Source organism: Pectinophora gossypiella, unplaced genomic scaffold (genome assembly GCF_024362695.1).
Source record: "Pectinophora gossypiella unplaced genomic scaffold, ilPecGoss1.1 Pgos_34, whole genome shotgun sequence".
Classification (NCBI taxonomy): domain Eukaryota; kingdom Metazoa; phylum Arthropoda; class Insecta; order Lepidoptera; family Gelechiidae; genus Pectinophora; species Pectinophora gossypiella.
Window position 1 is genome coordinate 70,295 of NW_026063244.1, and position 23,604 is coordinate 93,898.

Genomic DNA, 23,604 nt, shown 5'->3' on the forward strand with positions numbered 1-23,604 from the left:
TCGATAATTTGTAGACAATTGACGTGCCCCACGGTTTTATTTTAGTCTAGTCTATGCATATGTTTATAATTCCCACGACTGTATCTATTTTATTATTTTTTGGTTTTTAGTACATTTAGCTTAAACATTGCAATGTATGTTTAACATAAAACTGTTTAACTTAAAAAGTTTTTTTACCTATTTTTATTTATTTACTTAAATCAATAGATGGCGCCACCATTTCCAGCCCCCCTTAAAGGGTCACCTTTAAGAAACTATCATAAAGGGGAAAAATATGTTAGTAAGTTACATAAACTTAAGTTACGATATGCGAAACAAATAGCGTGTTATAGATAACTAATTAACGTATAATATATATATATACAAATGAACTTAACGTCTAAGAGTATACGCGAATGCGAAATTGAACTTACTGGTTAGGCAGAGGACATAAGCGTACGACAGGACGAAGATATGTACCTGTAGAAGTCCTAAGAGTAGCCACGCGAACTATACCATTCCTTGAGGGATGGACCTTCTCTACAACCGCTAACGGCCATGTGAGAGGAGGTGCATTATCGGTTAAAATAATAACAACTGTCCCCGGCGTAATGGGAACAGACGCGGTATTCCACTTCTCTCTCGATTGAAGATTGTGTAAGTACTCAATCCTCCATCGCAGAAAGACTGAACGAGTTTATCGATCAGTGAATGCCTATGAAGTAAGTTAAGGTTATTACAATCTACTTCAGGCGCGGGTAGGGAAGATAGAGGCGCGGTGTGGAGGAAGTGACTCGGCGTCAACGCGGTAGGTTCCGCGGGGTCGGAACTTAAAACAGTCAAAAGACGCGAATTAAGCGGACACTCTATTTGCGTTAGAACCGTACTAAGTTCTTCATACGACAGAAGTTGTTGTCCAATGACTTTAAATAAATGCGTTTTAATAATTTTGACCATGCTCTCCCAACAGCCGCCGAAATGCGGTGAATTCGGGCAGATAAATTTCCACTCGATGCGATTTTCTGTTAACTCCTCTTCGAAACGAGGGCGATAATCTTTATTAAGGAAATCGTATAACTCACGGAGATAGGACTTAGCGCCTTGAAAGTTGGTTCCGTTGTCGGAATACATACACTGTACCGGACCACGGCGCGCGAGAAAGCGTTTTAAGGCAGCTAAGAAGCTGGGAGTACTAAGGTCAGTAGCGATCTCAATATGTACCGCTCGTGTCGTCAGACACGTGAAGACACAGATGTAACCCTTCAAACTTTGAACTCCGCGACGCCTAACGGGCGTATAAGAAATAGGGCCTGCGTAATCGCAGCCGGTGTGCGTGAAAGCTTTGACAGCTCGTGTAGTACGAGTGTCAGGCAAATTTGCCATAAGCGGAAATGTGGGTCGCGGTTTCATGCAAAAACACTTGTTACATCTGTGGACTCTCTGTCTCACAGCGCGACGGGCGGACAGTATCCAGAACCTTTGTCTAAGGAGAGACATCAAAAGTTCGGGACCAGCGTGTAAATGCGTTTTATGATAATGATCAATAATAAGGTCGATGACATGGTCATGTCGCGGTAGAATAGCGGGATGTTTATGGGAATAATCTAGATCAGAATTGACGAGACGACCGCCTACCCTAATCAGACCATTGTCCAGAAACGCGCGTAACTTATTAAATGCGGGAGAACAACATTTATTATTGCGTAAGTTATTTAATTCGTCGACGAAATATTTGCGTTGTATAATTTGTAATATCTTAATTTCAGCGAACTCCATGTCGCTAGCGGTAACGGACATGGACTCACGGCGAGGTAACAATTTAGTGAATCTGCATACAAATACAATCACGCGTAATAGCTTCGTCTAAGATGACACGCGCTGAGCAAGGTTGTATATAGCGCAGTCTTGCGCGGGAGTAGTCACAGGGTGTGCTAAAATCTTCCTCTCAGGTATATCTTCAATAGATTGTACCTCGGACTCTTTATTAATAGGCCACTGTGACGGGTCCATCGCAAGCCACGGAGGCCCCTTTAACCACAGGGGGTGCGAAATAAGCTTCTGTGGCGTAACGCCACGCGACAAGCAGTCTGCGGGGTTCTCCACTCCGGAGACGTGATGAAAGTGATCAGCGGCGATGTTGTCAGTCACCTGGACGACGCGATTTGCGACGAACGTTTGCCAGCGGTGGGGCGAACTTTTAATCCAATATAAAGCGACTTTAGAGTCTGTAAAATCGCAAACGTTAACGGCAAAGCAGCCAGCGTAGTTATTTAAAACTGTGCGAAGTAATTTAGATAATAACACGATTCCGCAGAGCTCGAGACGAGCGATAGTGAGCGGTTGCGAGGGCGCAACTTTGGACTTCGAGCACACGAGCTGCACGGTGTTACCACTAGCGGACTGTACGTGAAGGTATACCACACCTCCGTACGCGAGCTCACTGGCGTCTGAGAATCCGACTAAAGTGACGACGCAGTCTTCGACCACACCTACATGTCGCGGTATTTTAAAATTATTGAGCAATGGAAGCTCGTGACAAAACTGTCTCCATATCTTATTGATGTGTGGCGGCGGCTCATCATCCCAGTCGATTCCCAGCTGCCAGAGCTGTTTTATCAAAAGTTTAGCGTATAGGATAGTCGGAGCAACAAATCCCATGATGTCCCACAAGCGGGCAATAGTGGAGAGGATAGTGCGCTTGGTGCACTTATCCTGCTCGCGAGGCGCGACTTCAAAATAAAAATAATCAGATTGCGTGGACCAATGCAAGCCCAGTATTTTGTGCTGCATGGATTTATCAAACTCGACCTCTTTAGTGCGTTTATGCGAAGCGGGAATAGAATCTAAAACAGTCTGCGAGTTGCTATTCCACTTGACCAAGTCCCACTGAGCTGTCTTGAACAAGTCGATGAGTTCCTTAGAGGCGGCGACGCCATCCTCCGCCTTCATCACAGAGAACGCAATGTCGTCCATGTAAAGCGCATTGGACGCTATCTCGCTCGCACGCGGATATTTAGAACCATCATCGGAGACAAGCTGCTGTACCGTGCGCAGTGCATGGTACGGGCTAGACTTCAAGCCGAAGCAAACACGATTGAACTCGTAAAGAACAAGCGGGTCTTGTGGATTAAAGTGGTAAAGAATGCGTTGATAACGACGATCGATGTCTCGCATAACGATCTGGAGAAACTGCTGACGACAATCAGCCGTTAAAGCGACAGGGTAAATGCGAAAGTTTAAAATGATCTCAAAAAGATTGCCTTGTAAATTCGGCCCACTGTGCAGGACGTCATTTAAAGAGCGTCCGGAACCAGTCTTACTGCTGGCGTCCAAAACGATGCGTAAGCGAGTAGAAGCTTTGTCCTCCCGAACAACTCCGTGATGCGGAATAACATACATGGGTAACAGCGACTTACTAGAGTCGTCAGAATGTGCGGGCGATATGTACTCTTTATCGATGTACTCAGTGATGACTTCATCATAAGCAGATCTCAAATTAGGTAAAGCTTCTAACTTTCTTTCTAAACACAGAAAGCGTTTGCGGGCAATATCATAAGATTCACCAAGCGAGAAGACGTCCTCACAGAACGGTAAGCCAACAATATATCGACCACTAGTGGGATCACGCGCAGTGGTCGCGCGGTAGAAGACATCACATTCAACGTCCTCGGCACATTGAACGGGCGAAGCGGTAAGTTCTTCTAATTCCCAGAACCTTTTTACAAGAGTGTTAATTGGCTCCTCAACTACGCAGCAAGCAGTTAGTGAAGAGGCCGCGGCGTTACAAATAGTGGGTACGGAACCCATAATAACATATCCCAAAACTGTGTTAACAGCGCGGGGTGCGGGCGCGGGCGCCGACGTGAAGTCACTCCCTCCAACATCGGGTAATAACAAATGTGGGAAAAGCGATGCACCTATCAAAGCGTTTATTTTATTAGGAGTCGCGAAAGTAGTATCCGCGAGCGGTAAATTATCCAATTGCGGAAGCGCAGATTTGTCAACCACGGCGGTCGGCAAACAATCCGTTATTTGGTCTACGACCAGCGAGCAAATATTATATTTAATATTTGAATTAAAGCGGGAATGAAATTCGAAATCGACTGACTCCTTAAGTACCTTCTCCGATCCACCGAAACCCTTTATAATTGTGCGTTCGATTTGTTTACGTTGTATACCTAAACGTTCGCAACATTCTTTAGTTATAAAATGACTCTGAGAAGCAGAATCAAGTAAAACACGAATGTGATGATAATTACCACTACTATCGTACGCGGCTACTTGCGCGGTGACAAGCAGAATTGTAGTAGACGCGGCAAGTTGTTCATTATTTATCAACGCGCGGTGTCGTCGCGGTCGTTGGGCCGGTAGCACGCAACGCGACGTCCGTGCGCTCGCACAGTGCGGGCGCGACGGGCGGCGGCGGTTGCGCGGGACGCGATGGCGCGGTCGACGGTGCCGTCGACGCGGAGAGGTTGCGGTTCGATTCCCGTTCGAAGTGTGAAGTAGCGTATGATGTTTTAATTTACAAACCCGGCAGTTCAGATTTGAATTACAATTTGAAACTCGGTGTATTAAACTCAAACAGTTAACACACCCGTTTCTTTCCTTCACGGCCTTGAAACGTTCGTCCGGGATCAACTTATTAAAATCGGGGCATTTAAATAAATGTTGATGAGTAATATTAGTACACAAACATTTGTTTGCGGAATCTACCGTACTCAGATAGGCCTGATAGTGCGGCGGCGATGCGTTTACATTATTAGAGCGGGGGCGCGAAAGGGTATTATCTTTTTTAGCACTACTTACAGGGTGAGCTGTAGTAGGCGAGCGTTGCAATATTTTTTCTTGTTTATTTATGAAAGTTACAAACTCGTCAAACGTGGGAATATTATTTGAGTCAATACTCATTTCAAATGCGCGAACTGTATCAGAATCGAACTTTTTAAGAGCGATATGAAGTAGAATAAAATCCGTTAAATTATCAAGTTTGAGGTTTTTCAATGTGCGAACTGCGCTTACGAACTTGTCAGAAAACGGCTCAAAATTATTGACGGACGCAGAAGTCAGCGGTTTAAAATCACATAATTGATTAATGTAGGTAGAAGCGAGTGTACGTTTGTCTTCGTACTTCTCAATGAGCGTTTCAAATAAAAGTTTATAATTCTCTGCGCACTTTTTTTTTTTTTTGACGTGACTTATTGTAGATTTGCCGCAGATGGCATTAACTACTTGGCCGGACAAATGGGGAGCGCTGAAGGCTCTCACCCGGTACAACGTTTAAGACAACAGGCCTGAGGGTGCCCAGTTGGGCGCGAACCTCGGCTCAGGGCGTCGTCTGAGAGGAAAAATATTTGAAAGAATTAATCGACCCTAGTGGGTCGATAGCGATAAGCGCTGAATGAGGGAAATCGTCGACCACGCCGGCGGGGTCGGTATCGGTGTCCTGAAGTGTTTGGTGTCGCGAGCTGATTGGCTGCCTCTATGGCTAGAGTAATCGGGTCGTCGGGATCGTATATTACGTCCTTCGGACGCCGATACTTTTCAGTACCGTCCCTAAGCGGGATGTATTCGGAAGCCGCAACTACCAGGGGATTTGGGTGGTGCGGAGCAGAATCGAAAAAACGTTTGGAAGCTAATTTGAGCCATTGGGCAATGGTTGGCAGACCTAGGTCAATGTGCAGATTTTCATTGCGAAGGAACCACGGAGCTCCCGTGGCTTTCCGCATGAAACGATTTTGTATTACCTGTAGACGGTGGATTTGAGAGGGACTCGCATGAGCGAAAACTACCCCTGCATAGGTCATGATCGGACGGATGCAAGTCGTGTAGATTTTGACCTTATTCCTAAGGGACAATTTACTTCGCTTGTTAAGGAGACAGTGAAGACGGCCCATTACAAACGCGGCGCGATCGCGCACACGTTTGATATGGGCCTTGAAAGTAAGACGTCTATCTAAGACTACGCCGAGATATTTGACTTGCTCCTCCCAAGGGATCGGCTTGCCAAACATCTTAATGATTTTAAGTTGACGGCGTGACCGTGGCGTGTTATAATAGCCCTTTGAAAAGTACACCGCTGCACTTTTCTCCGGGTTTACCTCGATTCTCCATTTGCGAAACCACTTGCCCAAGGCATTGGCCGCGCGTTGGAGGATTCCGGTCATCATAACTCGACCACGGCACGAAGAATAGATGGCTGTATCATCCGCAAATAAAGCTAATTCGGTATTAGGGGATTTGGGAATGTCACTAGTATACAATGAAAATAGTAAAGGGGAGAGGACGGAGCCTTGTGGGACTCCGGCATGTATCGGGTGCGGTGACGAGAGCGTCCCTTCTACGCGGTAGCGAAAGGTTCGATTTGAGAGGAAGTCTCGTATGATGTGCACGAGACGGTCTGGCACTCCCAGTGAATAAAGCTTGTAGATCAAGCCGTTGTGCCAGACTTTGTCGAACGCTTTCGCCACATCGAAGAAGAGCGCTCCCGTAGCGACAGGTTTTTTTAAGTTTAATCTACTGGAGATATGTTCAACAATACGGTGCACTTGTTGGACGCAGGAGTGTTTGGTTCTAAAACCAAACTGCTCTGGTGGAATAAGACTATTGGATTCGGCGTAGTCCCGTAATCTAGCAAATATGAGCCGCTCATAAATCTTCCCAATGGTATTGAGGAGACTTATGGGGCGGTAACTCGAAGGTTCGTTTTTAGGTTTCCCAGGCTTTGGTATACCAATTACAATTGCTTCTTTCCACTGCTGTGGAAAGACGCAGTTGCTCATGGCGACGTTGAATATTGCCGTTAGTAAGCAGATGAGGGGAGCACCGAAGTTTTTAAGGACACGATTCGTGATACCGTCTGAGCCAGGGGCTTTTCGGGTATGAAATCTTTTGATGATACCTAGTACCTCTTCCTCAGTAACCTGTGGAAGAGGAGGATCGGTGGGAGGTACAGAAGCCCTACGCTGAACTTCAGAGTTCACCGTCGAGAGGTGCCTACGATCGATAGGGAGAGTACTGGGCGAACATTGGGCTTCGAGACTGTCGGCAAGGCATTCGGCTTTTTCGTCGTCGTCAAAAGCGGGGGGTTGGTTAGGCCTATTGAGAGGAGGAGTAGGAACAACCGTATCCTTTTGAAGAGACCTAGACAGCTGCCAGATGGCCTGGTGGTGGGGCTCAATGCCGCTCAAAAGATTATCCCACCGATTCTGTCGCATGTCATTAATACGTTTTCTTACAGTATGCTGCAAGAGACGCAAATGACGGCGACATTCCTCGGTGCGATTGGAATCATATGCGCGGGTGGCTGCGTTTTTCTCCGTTAGCAGATCACGGATGTCGGTAGGCAGTTTCCAGCGATGGTCTTCCATCTCCGGAACCTGTTTTGAACTTTCATTCAAAACCGACCTCACGTGATCTGTGAGGGAGTTAATAGCTGTCGAGGCCTCCTCTAAGGAGACTATTTCTACTGGGATACTATCTAAGTATACTGAACTAGAAGACTGGAGGCCTTCGGCCACCTTCTCCCAGTCCAGTACTGTCTTAGGGGTTGCTGGATTATCAGGGGCGTCTAAACGGGAGCCTAGTTTTAATATAACAGGTCGGTGGTCGGATTGTAACTCGTGTAGTACTTCTATAGAACATAGACGTAAGTTTATGTTCTTTAGAAGCGCCAAGTCGAGTATTTCTGGTCTGTGGTTCAAGTCAGGGGGATATCTAGTGGGCTGCAATGGTGTTATTATATCATAATAGAGGGGCTCGGCTAGAGTTTCTAATACCCTGCCTCTTGTGTTTGTTGTTAAGCAACTCCAAGAAAGATGTTTAGCGTTAAGATCGCCTGCAATTATGACTGAATTACTGAGATTAAAGAGGGCTTCGAGGTCACTTCTAAGTAACCTCTTAGAGTTATTAGGAGATAGATAAGCCGACATTAGTGTGATTGGCTGATGTCCTGTCATGCCCACTCGACAGATCGAAGCCTCAATGTCAGTGAGGGCAGGCGGGTCTATAGGTATACAGTGAAGTGACTTTCTATAATAAATGAGAGTGCCCCCTTTGGGCGCAAAGATCCTGTCGTTTCGCACTAAATTATAATTCGCCATCTTGGGGTCGCGATTAGAGGGTTTGAGGAAAGATTCCTGCACTAATAAAATATCTACCTGATGATGTTTTACAAACTCGTGAATCTCTGCACGTTGACCTAAGATGCCATCAGCATTGTAAAAACCTATTGTAAGGGAACGCGGTTTGACTCTACTTTTATTCGTACAATCCATTATTAGGCTTTAAATTGGGACAGGGAGTCTAATAAACTGTCAAGTTGACTAAGGGCCGACTTAAAGAGAATACTAAATTCCCTAAACTGGTTGACAGGAAACGCAGAGGCCTGAGGGGCCATCGCAGGAACCGGATGAGGCGCAAGAGTGGCTGCAGGAATACCTAAGTTGCTACTAGGTTGGGCGCGGAGCGGATTTGTGGGTCGGACGATTGCCGGGGGACGAATCCATGCGGATGGACGCTGTGGCGCGAGTTTGGTCTGCGTGAGTGGCAGAGCCGGGAAATCGCGAGTAGAGTGCGAGGAAGGGGCCATATGGGCCTTAGTGGGACCGGGTTGGGAAGCTGCAGCGCGGGCTGCCCTTCGTTGAGCTACCTTATGGTGGGTGCGTGGAGCCTTGGTGCATCCGCGATAGTTCGCAGGATGACCTTGCTGACCACACAGCACACAGCTAGGGGGTTCCACCTCGTTTTTGCCTCTAAGGCAATCCGAGGTAGCGTGATCACCTAGGCACTTTACGCACCTAGGCTTGGCATGACAATGCCTACTAGAATGCCCGTAAAGTTGGCATCTATGACATTGCGTTGGGGGGCCTCCCTTATGGGGAGTTTCAACTTTAAGGCCAGATAGACCGCAACAAGTCTTCAGGTTGAAGATCTTCTTGCCCTCATCCGTCCTTTCTAATATAACGGTGACCATGTCGTACGGGACTTGGCCACGACCGCGGTGCATACGGTGCACCTCGAGAACCGGAAAACCGTTTTTAATAAGGTCCTCCTTAACAAGAGTGGTTTCCCACTCCTTAGGGATTCCCTTTAGAATAATACGGAGGATACGTTCCTCCGGGAGGGCGTAGGTATGGAATTGTATTCCTCTACCTTTTAGAATCGAAGTGAGCTTTCTATGCTCAGAAGATGACGGGACCTGGATTTTGATCCCATCTTGGGTCGTGCGGGCGCTGGTGATTACGATGTTCTCCTCTTTCGCCCGAAGGGAGACTTCATTCCACCTATTTTTGTCCCTCATGTACAAGGGCGGAGGGGTGGGACCTTTTTGTACTTCAGTGACAGCCTTAGAAGGGCTGGAAGGGACCTTACGGACCTCGGGGATGGAAGAGGGGATCGACGTTCCCGAGGACGTTTTCTGAACCTTAGCAGGCTCAGATTCACGGTGACGGCGGGCTCGTTTTCCCTTACGGCCCTCCACGAGCGTGAATATGTCCTCCGAAGAGGACGACTCCACACACTCCGACGACGAATCGGACTCGGCAACGTCCATACGAACATCGCACGATACCTCATCGTCACCGGCGAGGAGGGAAGCAGGGGAAGGAGATGACGCGCGCGATTGGGACAAAGCTAGAGACGCGGCGGGGCGGGCAGGGCCGGGAAACGACGCGAAGGACGCGGTGGGGCAGGGGGTCGCGGGGAGACTGGGTGACGAAGCGCGGTCGGCACGAGGGCTATCAACGCGAGGCGCGGAAGGCAAGGTTAACGCCGCAACTTGAGGTACTAATCGGCATATCTCAGCGTAAAGCGCGCTGCTTTTATCCGCTAGGATATGCGTCAAAATGAGTTTACCGATTTCGGCCCACAGCTCGGAGCTGTCGGCCATTTTTAAGGGACGGCCAATCTGCTATAGAATAATTACTACCGCTTCGCAAAAGCGTTCCTCAGAGAATAAGCGGCGCAAGAAACTCTGAGGCGATCGCTCGCTAACTTTCGCAACTCGAGTGGGATTGCTCGAGGGTGTGTGAGAGTGAGTTTTGCCTCTTTGGTTGGGGTTAACAAAGAGGATGTGTGCTTATGGTGTGCCCTAAGCTGGTATCCCTTTGCCGATCTTATTGTGCAAGAGGGTTCCTATGCTCTAAGTGCGGAGGGTTTTTACACCCCGAAACACGAAGAGAAAAGAATAAGGGGTAGAGATTGGTCACTCTACCCCGGGTGACAGCTAGAGTCGACTAGGGTAGACCCCAAGCCCGGTGGTTCTAGCCCCGTCCGGGTAATATGCCTACCTCAAAGTGAGGCAAGCGGACGCCCCAGGGCCACGTCCCACTCAGCTTAATTAACACCGCAAGGTATCCATTGAGGACCACGAAACTGTGGTTTTAAATTAAGATCGATGCAACTGTAAAATAACAGTCGTTATTTTAACCTTGAAACTTAGATAAGCCAGCAAGTTCTGAGAAGAACTATTGTTGGCTCAATGAATGGCGGCAGGGCCAGCAGGTAGCCGGCAGACAATGGCGGCACGGGGCGCGGGGCGCGCGGCGGGGGGCTGCGGGGCGCAGCGCGGGGAGCTGCGGGGCGCAGCTCGGGACCTCTGAACAAACGACCGTTCGGGACGGCCGCTCGACGCAGAGTGACCTCTGCGCACGGCGTAATGCCTGCGCACGCAGCGTGAGCCTTGCCCGAGATCTTTCCTAGCAGGTAGTACAGCTTCTCAGCATCAGTGAGCGATGGATTATCGTGTACAGTGGATTTAAAACTTGCGTAAAATAGAGGCCATGAGCGAATATCGCCAGAGAAAGACATCAACTCAATGGGTGGCAAGCTCGGGTGACTTTTACGCGGGTTGGTTTTTGAACTTGAGAAGTGCAAGAAGAATATTGACTGCGCAGTTGTTTAATGCGACTATATATTTGTTCGAAAGAGACTAAACATTTATAATCGGGTTTCGCCCCGGGCGTTATAGTTAACAAGCGGCAGTTATAATCGTCCACCAATTTTTGGAAATCGAGACGAAGTGTATCGATATTTGCGCTTCCACAGAGGAAAGTGTCCCTTGCCGTAACATTTTTATGTATATCGGGCGTTAAATCGTAAATATGTTGTACAATTTCGAAAATGGCGTTGCGTTTTGACTCGAGTAGGAGTAGCTGTACATCGACAGCTTCACTGTCCTCAGGTTCATGAATAGCTTTACTCTTAGACATTATGGCTTATGAGAAAGTCTAGGCGAGCGTAAATATTTTATAAAAAAGTAGAAATTACAACAGGGACGCGTGACCTTGAACTAGGTACTTACGCGTATGCGCCAGGCGGCCGCGACCGGCCGGTAAAGTTATTGCGATTTATTTCCAATTAGAAATGTAAAATAATATTTGACGAGTAGGTATACGATGTTATATGCGTTTAAGCTTAAGTTAATGTAATTTACGTGATAATTACATACATAAATGCGATACAAATAAGAAATTATTGTTATTGCGTTGCGAGAATAAAATGGCGGATAAAAACACACATCACAATGTCGTGGCGCGTTTTAATTATTTGTTTATATACTGGACGTAATGTACGCGATATATAAATGCGAATAAAATACACTCGTTAGATATCCTAAGAAAACTAACAAGGGCGGGTGCTAGTATTATTATTTGGCTAAGAAGGACCACAAATGGTCGCGCCAGCGGCTGAACTTTATGTTTGCCTTCGATAATTAAGAATTTGTAAGATTCTATTGTAAATAAGTGTCTCACGCTGTAACATGGACAGGAAATAAAGGATGTGCACGCCTTACCTTTCGATGAAACCGCCAGCGAACGACGATATCCCCGGGGATTCAGAGCACACAGCACTTCACAGCACAGTCCAGTTCACAACGGTGGCTCAGTCGCCTACGCAACCCTTTTGTTAGGCTGAATAGTTCGTTGACAGTTATAAGACATTTTTCTATAAATGGCAACACAAGAATGGGGTTGTCAAATCGGACGGATTGATACACGCTCTCTTGCGTTGGGGACCTTGACGACATCGGATGTGTTTACCAAGTTAAGTGTTATTTTCTTGATACCAGAATAAATAAGTGTGATTACTGTTCTACCGTATTTTTACTACATATCAGAAGTGGTAAGTACCTACATTTTTGGAATGTTTTGTTGCCACGCGTGACCACTTTTCAAGCTGGATAGTTTGTAAGTTTAACTGTGGAAAAGTGTTGTTTGAATTATAATTATTCTTTAATTATTAGTGAGACTCTAATTGTTTCAATTACGCATAGTCAACTTTTATTTCAAATAGTAGTTACCTATAGTTATTTAACCTGTCTTTATTTCGAAGAGTTACCCACATTCTAAACATTACGTACGGATTACAGAAAATAAACAAAAATGAATGTATTACTCTTGATATGTTCAACTTCAATGAATGACCTAATTAATCCAATGCTACGTACATACCTACATTTAAAAAAATAAAAAAATATATAAAAGGAAATAATAGTGAAGTTTTGTTGTAAAGGGTTATTATGTTTGGTAAAGATTAATACTAATTAATACAGCGGTAACAAAAATTTCGTTGTTATTGCGACCAGACTTGTAAGTAGTTTACAAGATAATTTATGTGTTGTTTTTACATTTTTTTTCTTATAGGCCACATAATATGTTGGTTATGTATGGTATCTTAGGATTTCGTATCAACAGTGGCTGCAAGCTGTCTTTGATTACTTGTGGTTCTGCTCACCTCATCATATATATATGTATGTACATATGTAATATGGTCCGGTCAATCTGGTTTCAGTAATTGAATCTTTATTTAGATACTAAATTATAAAATGTAATTATTTTGTTTGGCCTAATATCATTAAGAGTCATTGTAATTATTATCATAAAGTAGAACTACTTAAATGTAATTTATTGTCATAAAGTAGAACTTGCTGGTATTGAGGGTTATAAGGGATTACTGAAGATGTCGTTTGTAAGGTCACATGCATAGTTTACGAGATTTTTACACAAATATTTTTAACTTTTACGTTTTTGTGAATAAAATGTTATCATAGCCTTATTATCCATCCCCTAGCAGGTTTTGGGTGTTCTTTAGTAACAATAATAGATCCTATATGAACAGCACATGTGATGATACCAGGTTGAGGTTACGGAGGTTGATGAAAGGGGTCAAACATATTGTCTATTTTCTCTAGATGCACCTAGGGCATGCTGTCCGGATATCGGACGACCGAACACTCCGGATTGTTCTTCGGATTTATTATGTGGATGGTAGAATCTGGCGGATAATTACGTGCCCCGGAAGCACCGTTTTCGAGTTATCATCAAAAACAGTAAAATTAGATTCTTTAAAATTCAAATGTTGGTTAGTCATTAATGGTTACAATTTTATTTTACGAGTTCTAGGAAATGGACGGAGGAGACGGAGTCCTTAGTCTGGAGACTCCTAGGAGGAGCCGTTCACGTGCCAGACGCAGCCGCAGCCGCGGTGAAAGCCGCAGCCGCAGTCGCTGCTTGCTTGATCGCGAGCTGGCTTCGAGAAGAGAGCAGGAGAAGGTTGTCGAACTAATTAAAACTATTAAAGATGCTCTCCCATCGCAGCCGTTAAATCAAAGCGCACCATCAGTAAATAAAAATTTGGATAACAAAAATATTCTTCCGGAATTTAATCCGTCTCTGAAAAGCCAACGCATAGACATGTGGCTAAAAAAGGTAAATCAGTGCGCGGAGGTTTACGGCTGGGTTGAGAGGACAGTAGTGCATTTCGCAATGCAGAAATTGGGCATTCGAAGGTTGGCGGCGAAAGTATACGGAACTTGGCTAGTCCACGTAGCGTTGAATAGTTTGTTTTTACCGTTGGAGCGGTAATTGTTTACCAAGATATGCAACAACGTGATGAATCTGAAGCTCAGAGGCGACGGAGCCTTACAACTCTCGAGATCCAGACATCCGAGCAGTCACGTGAAAGGCGCACCGACCGTGATGTGCATACCGAGGGTGGACTTCACTCTAATTGCAATGACTCAAGTAAGATACGTAGTACAAGTCGTAGACGTAGTCCAAGCCGTTCGCGTCGTCACCGCAGTAAAGCCGTAGACGTGTATTCCAAGCTATTGTTATCGTCAACGCAGTAAGACGCGAAGTAGAAGTCGTAGACGTAAATCGAGCTGTTCTCATCGTCACAGTAAGACGCGAAGCAGAAGTAGAAAACGTAGTCCTAGCTCCACTCTCTACCACCGTAATCGCAGTGTAAGTCGCCAACAAAGTAGAACTAGGAATAGTTCGAGTATACAGGAGCGAGAACAATTGTAAGTGCGAGAGCGAGCACGGCTGCAGTTCCTTTAAGATCAACTTCAACGTGACCGTGAACGTAGTAGACTACCAGACAGAAATGACGTCAATCATGGGATGAAACGTCCGCATACAGATGCACATGACGAAGGAATTAATACCGCGCATCGGTCTAGACGGATAGATAGTCCTACATTCACGTCCAAGGATGTTATAGACATACTAAACTCAATAAAGCCCCAGCCGACGCCGGCAGGCGCACCCAGTCACTCTAATAACCCCAATCCTAAGAATATACTTCCAGATGTTGACCCGTCATCGAAAGGACAGCGAGTAGATGTTTGGTAAAAAAAAGGTGAATGAGTGCGCCACCGTCTACGGTTGGGACGAAAGAACTACAATTCATTTCGCGTTGCCAGAAACGGCAGGGACTGGCTAAATCGTGGTATGATAGTCTAGAAACCATAATGTATACGTGGGTGGAATAGCAACAAAAGTTGTGTAGTGCATTCCCATTTGAGCAAAACTATGGCCAGTCCTTGGAGTACATGCTAAAGCGCAAAAGTATGTTCCAGGAACCAATCGTAGTGTACTTTTACGAGAAATTGGCAATGTTGAACCAGTGCAATATCGGCAAACGCGCGGTAGATTGTCTGATACACGGGTTGAGTGACAAAACTACCAAGTCGAATGCTTTGGCGTTACGGTGCACAGAACCTGAACAGTTATTAGAATTCCTAATGAGTAATAAGGAGACAAATATCCCAGAACGTTTCAATTTTAGGAATAGGCCAAACGTAGGGTTCAATATAACTAGCGGCAGCAATGGTAATAGAGCTGTTGGTTTCAAGATAAAATATATTATATTTATAGATAGAGTATATTTTGTTTTAATTGTAAGGGATCAGGTCACCCATTTCGAATGTGCCCGAAACCACTTAATCAATGTACTCGGTGCAACAAAGTAGGCCATAAAATAGACAGTTGTTTTATGAAACCCGACGAGTAACGTGATAGTAAGGCTACCAATTCTCAAAAGACGATGTGCATATCCACGTCTACTCTGAACTCTGAACGGTTCGTTAAATTTAAGGTATAAAGAACCATGTGATTGGTTCGTTAAATTTAAGGTATGAAGAACCATGTGATTGGTTAACTAATATTAGAGAAACAGACGACCATGTGATTGGCTCGTTGGTATTGAAATAAAAAGGACCATGTGATTGGTTCGTTAGAACTGAGATAGAATGGACCATGTGATTGGTTCATTAGTATGTAATATAGATTAATTTAATTGTAAACAAAATCGATTACCTTATATCTAAATATCTTGAATTGTTATTCTGTGCAGCTAATTGAAATTACCTTTGTACCACCATAAATCGGTAGCTATTACCCACGGCTAGAAAGCATTTTTGTGGGTTCATATAAATCTATACCTATTACAGGTCATTGTATATTACCAACATTCTTAATTTGAATATAAATATTTTCTTTTACATTAATGGTCGTAAAACCCAATGCTGAGATAAATCGAATCTCTATCATTTAATTATTGCGTCTAGAAAACCGGGTCTTACGATTAAAATCTTTGTATAGTGAATTTCAAAATGAACAACCTCATGTCTATTCAAAAACTTAACTGCTCTATGAAACTGTGTCAACAGTGGCTGCAAGTTGTCTTTGATTACTTGTGGCTCTGCCCACCCCATTTGGGATTACGGGCGTGAGTTTATGTATGTATGTATGTATGAAACTGTGTGAAAAGATTGAAATGAAATGTAATGAGATTTATTCTGTGCATTTATTGTGTGATTAACTTAAATATACTTTGTTAATTAGGTACATTAAGCTGGAAGCGTGCATCAATCAGCCGAGTGTTAGGCTCATCTGTCGACTTGTATGGGGACATACACGCGGTCAGGATGGACGAGTGTTAGGCTGAATAGTTCGTTGACAGTTATAAGACATTTTTCTATAAATGGCAACACAAGAATGGGGTTGTCAAATCGGACGGATTGATACACGCTCTCTTGCGTTGGGGACCTTGACGACATCGGATGTGTTTACCAAGTTAAGTGTTATTTTCTTGATACCAGAATAAATAAGTGTGATTACTGTTCTACCGTATTTTTACTACACTTTAAAGCGTTGGGGGTACGAAGATCTAACAAAACTGTTTACATCTGGAGCGAATTTAGCGATATGCGACTTAGACGCGAGGTATTGCAGTTGTTGCGAATTAGTTGTAGTGGCAACACTAGCATTTATAAAAAAAAAAATATATAGATTGTCAGACTGACGGATGACAATTGGCTTTTTCTTTTTGAGACCGGGCTGCTCCGAACCCCGCAAACACGTTAAGATTTCTGTAAATTGTATTAAATAGTAAATACCAAATAAATGATAATACAAGTGAAAGTAAACGAGTTTAATTGCCGAAACACATAATTGACAACAATTGGCGACCGAAGGAATTTTCTAATCTGCAAATTACAATATGGATTCCAAGGTAGATTCCAAAACAAAGGAACGTGATCAAATGAGAAGACAATTCACAAGGACATCGAAAAAACTCGAAGACTATATCAAAAACACGGAAATATCATCGGCGATTATAGAATACGAATATTTGAAAGAATGTACAGAAAAAATAAAAATGTTAGACAACGTGATTGCGGAAAAAATGATAGATGGCGACGAACACGTTTATGACGAAGAGTGTGACCAAGCGGCAAACTTTAGGAAAATCTACCTAACACTTAAGTATAAAATGGATAACTTAATCCAATCGAAATTCACTAAGGAAACAACTACGTCAAATTTAAATTTACCAAAAATTGAATTATTAAAATTTGATGATGACCCACGCAAGTGGATTGCGTTCTGGGGTCAATTTAAGAAGATACATGAATCGAAGACATTGCAACCTGAAGACAAATTCCAATACCTGCTACAAGGGCTGAAGGAGGGCTCTAAGGCAAAAATGTTAGTCAGCAGCTTTCCATCATCAGCAACCAACTACATAAAAGCAATTGAAGAATTGAAGGATAGGTTTGCAAAAGAAGAGGTACTGATACAAGTTTACATTAGGGAACTTTTAAATTTAATATCAAGTTCGAAAACCTTTAAATTTGACTTGTTAACGTTATATGACAAATTGTCTACTTATTATTAGAGGGGTTCAGAAATGAGACGATAATCCATGGAATAAACTTATTTTTACTCGCACTGAATTCAAAAATACACTCCGCATACACGATGTTTTTCTAAATCTGACAATAACGGTTAGACCGCCTGTTTTATCCAGTCCTCACTGGCGCCATCTGTATTTCTTCAGTATTATTACGGTTGCGTTGTCAACGCCATCTATTCGTCTTTTACGTAGTCCCATCGCGAACCAGTAGATGGCGCTGTTATTTTGGATTACTTCTTATAGTCGACCATCCTGATGAAAATACGTCCTCGTATTGTCTTGACTCAAGTAGTCTGCTTCGCGTCTGTTCTTTTACTTGCTTGATGTCAGGATTCATGTACACCACTCATTTTTTTTCTTACTGGAGGTAACCTCGAGTTGCATCAGACTTGTGGAGCTTTGACTTATCTGGTCATGTTTCCATTATATCTGAGGTGATCTCCCTTATCGATGCTTCTTTATAAACCGCAGTCTCAAACCTAACTGGTCTTAACCTTTCTGGCCATAAGCCCATTCTAACTGAATAGACTCACGAGACTGGGTATATGCCTCAAACCTGACTGGTCTTAACCTTACTGGCTATAAGTCGATTCTAACTGAACAGACTTATGAAGCGTCAATGTAACCTGATTTTTGAAAAGCCCATAGTCTCAAACCTAACTGGTCTTAACCTTTCTGGTCATAAGGCTATTCTAACTGAATAGACTTACGAGACTGGGTTTACGCCTCAAACCTGACTGGTCTTAACCTTACCGGCTACAAGCATTTCTAACTGAACAGGCTTACGAGGTGACAATGTAACCCAATTCTGAACAGATCATAGCCTCAAACCTAACTGGTCGAGGGTGTATTTTAATAATAAGATTATTTAAATTATTTCTTGCAGACGTGTATTAACATTTAAATGTATTTGATTAAATTATAAATCGAAAAGTTTTAATTTTAACCTTAATACAAAACAAAATATAATCAAATAATTATAATGGTATAATTATGACTGCAGTTATATTACAGTATCGGAACAAATTAAATCACAATCTAAGAAAATACTAATTATCATTCTATCGTTATATAAAGTTATATTTATTACATAATATCTCAACCAAATTACTTAAGCTTCAGCGTCAGAATCAACACTATCATCGTTATAATCAGAATCCTCTTGAATCAGGAATGGTTTCATCTTATCCCCGGCAACAACATTTCGATATTTACGACCCCGAGTATTCAATGATTCCACCCGGTAACGATCATTCCCCAAAGAAGCGGTCATCTTATAGGGCCCTGCATACTTGTCAACTAACTTTCCACTGGTTATACCTCGTTTCAGAATTCTACGTTCAACTTGAACAAGGTCATTTACTTGAAATTGGATAGCTGGAATGCGGTTACGATTGTAACGTACCTCCATTTGCTTAGCAGTTGATCTCAACTTTTCAGCAGCTGTCCGACGATTCTCGCGAATATTATCGTGATCATACTGATCTAAACTCGGAACATCTAATGGAAAACGTAGGACAAACCCAAAGATCAATTCAAATGGGCTCTTACCGGTCGAATTATTTATGGTACTATTAATGCCACGTTGTACTTGAGGAATGTATTCTTCCCAAGTGTCATGTTTATCTCCTATACAAGCCGTAAGAGCTTGTAAAACAGTGCGATTAACTCTCTCGACCTGTCCATTAGCCCGTGGACAGGCCACAGCGTTCATTATATGTTTTATTTGTCTATTTGTGCAAAATTTTGACATTTTATGACTTGTGAAACACTTGCCTCGATCGGTAATAATACGCGAGGGCGTACCGAATATCTTTTCAAACAAAATCAAAGTAGAAAGAACGTGCTCGGTCTTAGTATTAGGAACTGGTTGAAGCCACGCATATTTAGAAAATCCGTCAACGACTAACAAAAGATAAGTATTGGCTCCCTTGGATTAACAAAACGGACCTAAATGGTCCAAATGTATTGTTTCGAAAGGCATATTTCCCTTATTTATTGCGTGTAATTGACCTCTCTGCACCCCAGTAGGTTTCTTTGAAAACTGACACGAGATACAGCTTTTGACATATTTTGTAACAAATCGTCTTAATTTTTCAAACCAGTATTTTTTTCGAATTAAGTTAATGACCTTTTCTTGACACATATGACCATTGTCGTCATGAAAAATCTTGACAACTCGCCATCGCACAGATTTAGGACTAACAATTCTTTTCTTGCCATCAATAAGTTTACAAAGTTGTCCATCGACTAAACAATAACCGTCCTGAACTGCGTTGTCAACATTACTCGATTTTAAAGTTTCTATAAGCGCATTAACTTTAGGGTCCGCGTGTTGCACCGCCGTAACCCATGTCGTTTGTTCTATGTGTAATATGGTGTCTATTGTGTTTCGGCTGAGCGTGTCGGCATGTTGCATATGTTTTCCGGGACGATAGATTACCTTAAAATCGTATTCGAGCAACTCTAACCACCACCGCCCTATTCGTGGTATCATATCGCGCGTAGTCCATGTAGTACTTAGGGCGTTACAATCAGTAACGACGGTAAACTGCTTCCCTAATAAATAAATGCGAAATTTTTGTAAACTCATCACCACTGCCAATGCTTCAAGTTCGTACGAATGGTACTTACACTCAGCGGGAATGGTCTGTCGACTGGCATACGCCACTGGTTTAAATTGACCATCGGATTGCTTCTGCATAAGGACGCCTGCGATACCCATGGATGAAGCATCAGTGTGCACCTGAACGTCTATATTTTCATCGAAAATTGCTAATACTGGTTGCGAAATTAAAGCTTGTTTGATATCATTAAAGGATACCTCCTGGGCTTCTGCCCATTGCCACGGGGTATCTTTCTTAAGTAATGTTGTTAGGGGACGGGCTCGCAAGGCAAAAGACTTAATAAATCGCCTAAAATAACTAGCCAGCCCTATGAATTGTCTCAACTGATGAACTGACTTTGGCCTGGGAAAATTTTCAACGCTTTCTAATTTTTTTTGGCGATGGGCGTATTTCACCCGCCGTGATATCGAATCCGAGGTATTCTATTTGGGTTTTAAGGAAAGCACACTTTTCCTTTCGTAGAGTCAAGCCGGCTTCCGATATAAGTTTGAGAATTAAGGTTGCCTGGCAGGTTGCCTAAGGTTGCCTGGCAGAAATTGCTATTTAGCAATAAGGCCGCCTATTGTACTTATGTTTTTATTCGTATGTTTATGTCCTTTGTATATGTCGTTGTGCAATAAAGTATTATTGATTGATTGATTGATTGATTGAGAATTGATTCGAGTCTATCTAAACCTTCGACAATCGTACTGGAATAGCACACAATATCGTCTAAATAGGCTCCCGCGAATTTAAATCTGAAGTCGCCTAATAGCTGATTAATTGCGCGTTGGAAAACGGCTGGCGCATTGGAGAGCCCAAATGGCATACGACGGTATTGGTACTGTCCAAAAGGCGTAACAAAGGCCGTGTACTTTCGGCTATCGGGATGAATCCATATTTGATGATATCCGGAACACATATCTAAGGTACTAAAATATTTTTGCCCCTTTAATCGATCCACCTGGTCTTGTATCAAAGGAAGTGGATATCGATCCTTCCGAGTAAGACTATTTAAATGCCGATAATCAACGCACATTCGTTTTTGTCCGTTCTTTTTCGTCACGAGGAGAATACGACTCGCGTATGGTGAGTTGCTTGGTTCGATGACGCCCTGTGCGAGTAAGTCATCTATGATCTCCTTTACCTGTTGTTGTTCTGGCAGAGATAATCGGAAAGGACGATAATAAAACGGTGTAGTATTAGTTAATTCTATAGTCATCTCTATTTCCGACGCTCCAATCCTACCCTCTTTCCCCGCAAAGCAGTGTTTATATTTATCTAACAACGCCTCAAGTCGTGCTTTATCACACCCGGTCAAATCTGTATTAAAATCCTCAGTTGATAAAGACATTTCCGCTCGAGCTATACACTTATTTGCATATAAAGTTATAGGTGTATATACATGACTCATGACTTTTAGGTGTCCACAATTATTCCGCATTTCTACAAAACCCGGCAAAATATCTAATTCCATACCCGGTTGGTGATGCTGGGAGTATCTTACGAATATTGATTTGCCATCACTGTCATTATTCGAGATTTTAACGGGTACATCATTGAGACCGCGATGTATGACAGTATCATTAATTAATGATAATTTCAGAACGTTGTTTACCGTTTGTGGCATGGAGGGTAGTTCATCAAAATTGTTTGTTATGTTATTGCTTTCGACTACCTGAGAATTTTCGTTATCAATGTTTGCTATTGTAAGCTCGTTAAATGTTTTAGTCACAACAATGTTTGGCTGTTCCGTGAACGGTCTACCGATGATCATGTCAGTATCTTGTAACCCGTCTTCAACTACCAGAATAGGGACAATAGCCGAAGCCTTGTCTAGCGATATGTGAGTTATCAACTCACCTACTGGTTTAATTACACCGCCTCCGTACGCGCGAATGCAACGCGACGACCCTTGTGTATAGTGTAGTCCTACATTCGCAACAGCACTAGCGGTTATAGTATTACACGCACTCCCAAAGTCGACATAAGCGGTTAATGAATTTTTATTAACAATCACATTTTTATGGTATTTTCGATCGTTTACATCGTCGTCTGACAGTTTAAATAGTTTTGGTGGTTTACTTACAGATTCCTTTTTTGATCGGTAACACTGATCGGTAGTGTGACCCCACCTGTTACAATTTTTGCATTGTCTGTCTTCTTTACACTCTTGTAACGTATGCCCGTACTTTGAACACTTATCGCAACGTTTAACATCTGTTTTATTACATTGTGATGAATAATGACCTCTGGCATTGCACTTGTAACAAGTGACGTCATCTTTTTGGTTTGTTCTCCTAATTACCGTGGTTTTTGGCTTCTCTAAAGTACTCTGACTAACTTTACTTCTATATGTATAAATGGTATCGGACGCAACATCCACCAAATACCCCAATAAACTTTTAGTATCACGACAAGCCGCGCCACGGGCGCCAGACTTCAACATCGGTTCATTCAGAGTAAAAATTATAACATCAGCAATTACATGATCAGGTTGATCACACTTTTTACCAAGAGACAACTTTTTATAATAAAAGTCCAAGATGTTTTCATTGTTTTCACGTTTTATCGTGACAAAATCATATAGTTTTGCAGCTAAACCACGTCCTTCGGGAAAATGAGCTATGAGCTTTATTTTCCATTGTTCCCATGAGAAATCAATGTCTTGTTGGGCGTCAAACCACAGCCGTGCGTTTCCTGTTAATTTAGACGTCATTTGATAAACTAAGAACCGTTCATCCCAATTATAAATTTTAGCAAGTGACTCCAAACGCTTCAACCAGGCTCTGGTAGTCATTTGGTCAGTATTTCCACTAAAAGCTGGAATGTTTTCCGACGCGGGTAACATTTTATGTATTTGACCTTGACTAAACGTGCAAGACACTGAAGTATCCTCATTCGTCGTCGCTGTATCCGCCTGTAACTCAACTGGCCCCGGCGTGGCTATGCTTAGCGGCGCCGCCGACTCCAAAGGTCTAGGAGATAATGGTATATGTGGGGGTGTCATACTCACGGAAGGCCCGCGTATCGCATTAACACAATTTCTGGCAACTTCCCCGTGCAAATCAGACGATGTCGGAACTGCCTGTGACGTACTTGCCCCGGAGCCCTGTTGTACCGTCGATGTACTTGCCGACGCCACTATTTTCTCCAACATCCTCTCTAAATTTTGAAGTCGACATTCCACACCATCTTTATCAGTTCGACGCCGTTTACAAGATCGATCTCGAGATCTCTTACCTCCGCCTCGATCCCGCGTTCTCGAGCGCGAGCGCCTTCCCATTTTCAGGTCGTCTTGTGAGCTGGGTTTAATCTATACAAGATTGCGAACTACTTATCCGCGAGATCCCACTTCTGAACTATTAGAGGGGTTCAGAAATGAGACGATAATCCATGGAATAAACTTATTTTTACTCGCACTGAATTCAAAAATACACTCCGCATACACGATGTTTTTCTAAATCTGACAATAACGGTTAGACCGCCTGTTTTATCCAGTCCTCACTGGCGCCATCTGTATTTCTTCAGTATT

General features: G+C 43.2%; 1 protein-coding gene across 1 annotated transcript; it reads right to left on the minus strand.

Moving 5' to 3' along the window:
• Positions 1 to 1,842: 1,842 nt before the first annotated feature.
• Positions 1,843 to 23,229, minus strand: LOC126381059 (uncharacterized). Its single transcript, XM_050030602.1, has 3 exons — positions 23,169 to 23,229; positions 3,396 to 3,500; positions 1,843 to 3,098 (listed from the first exon to the last, which is right to left on the minus strand). The coding sequence occupies exons 1-3, from the start codon at positions 23,227 to 23,229 to the stop codon at positions 1,843 to 1,845; spliced, it is 1,422 nt and encodes a 473-aa protein (XP_049886559.1).
• Positions 23,230 to 23,604: the final 375 nt, after the last annotated feature.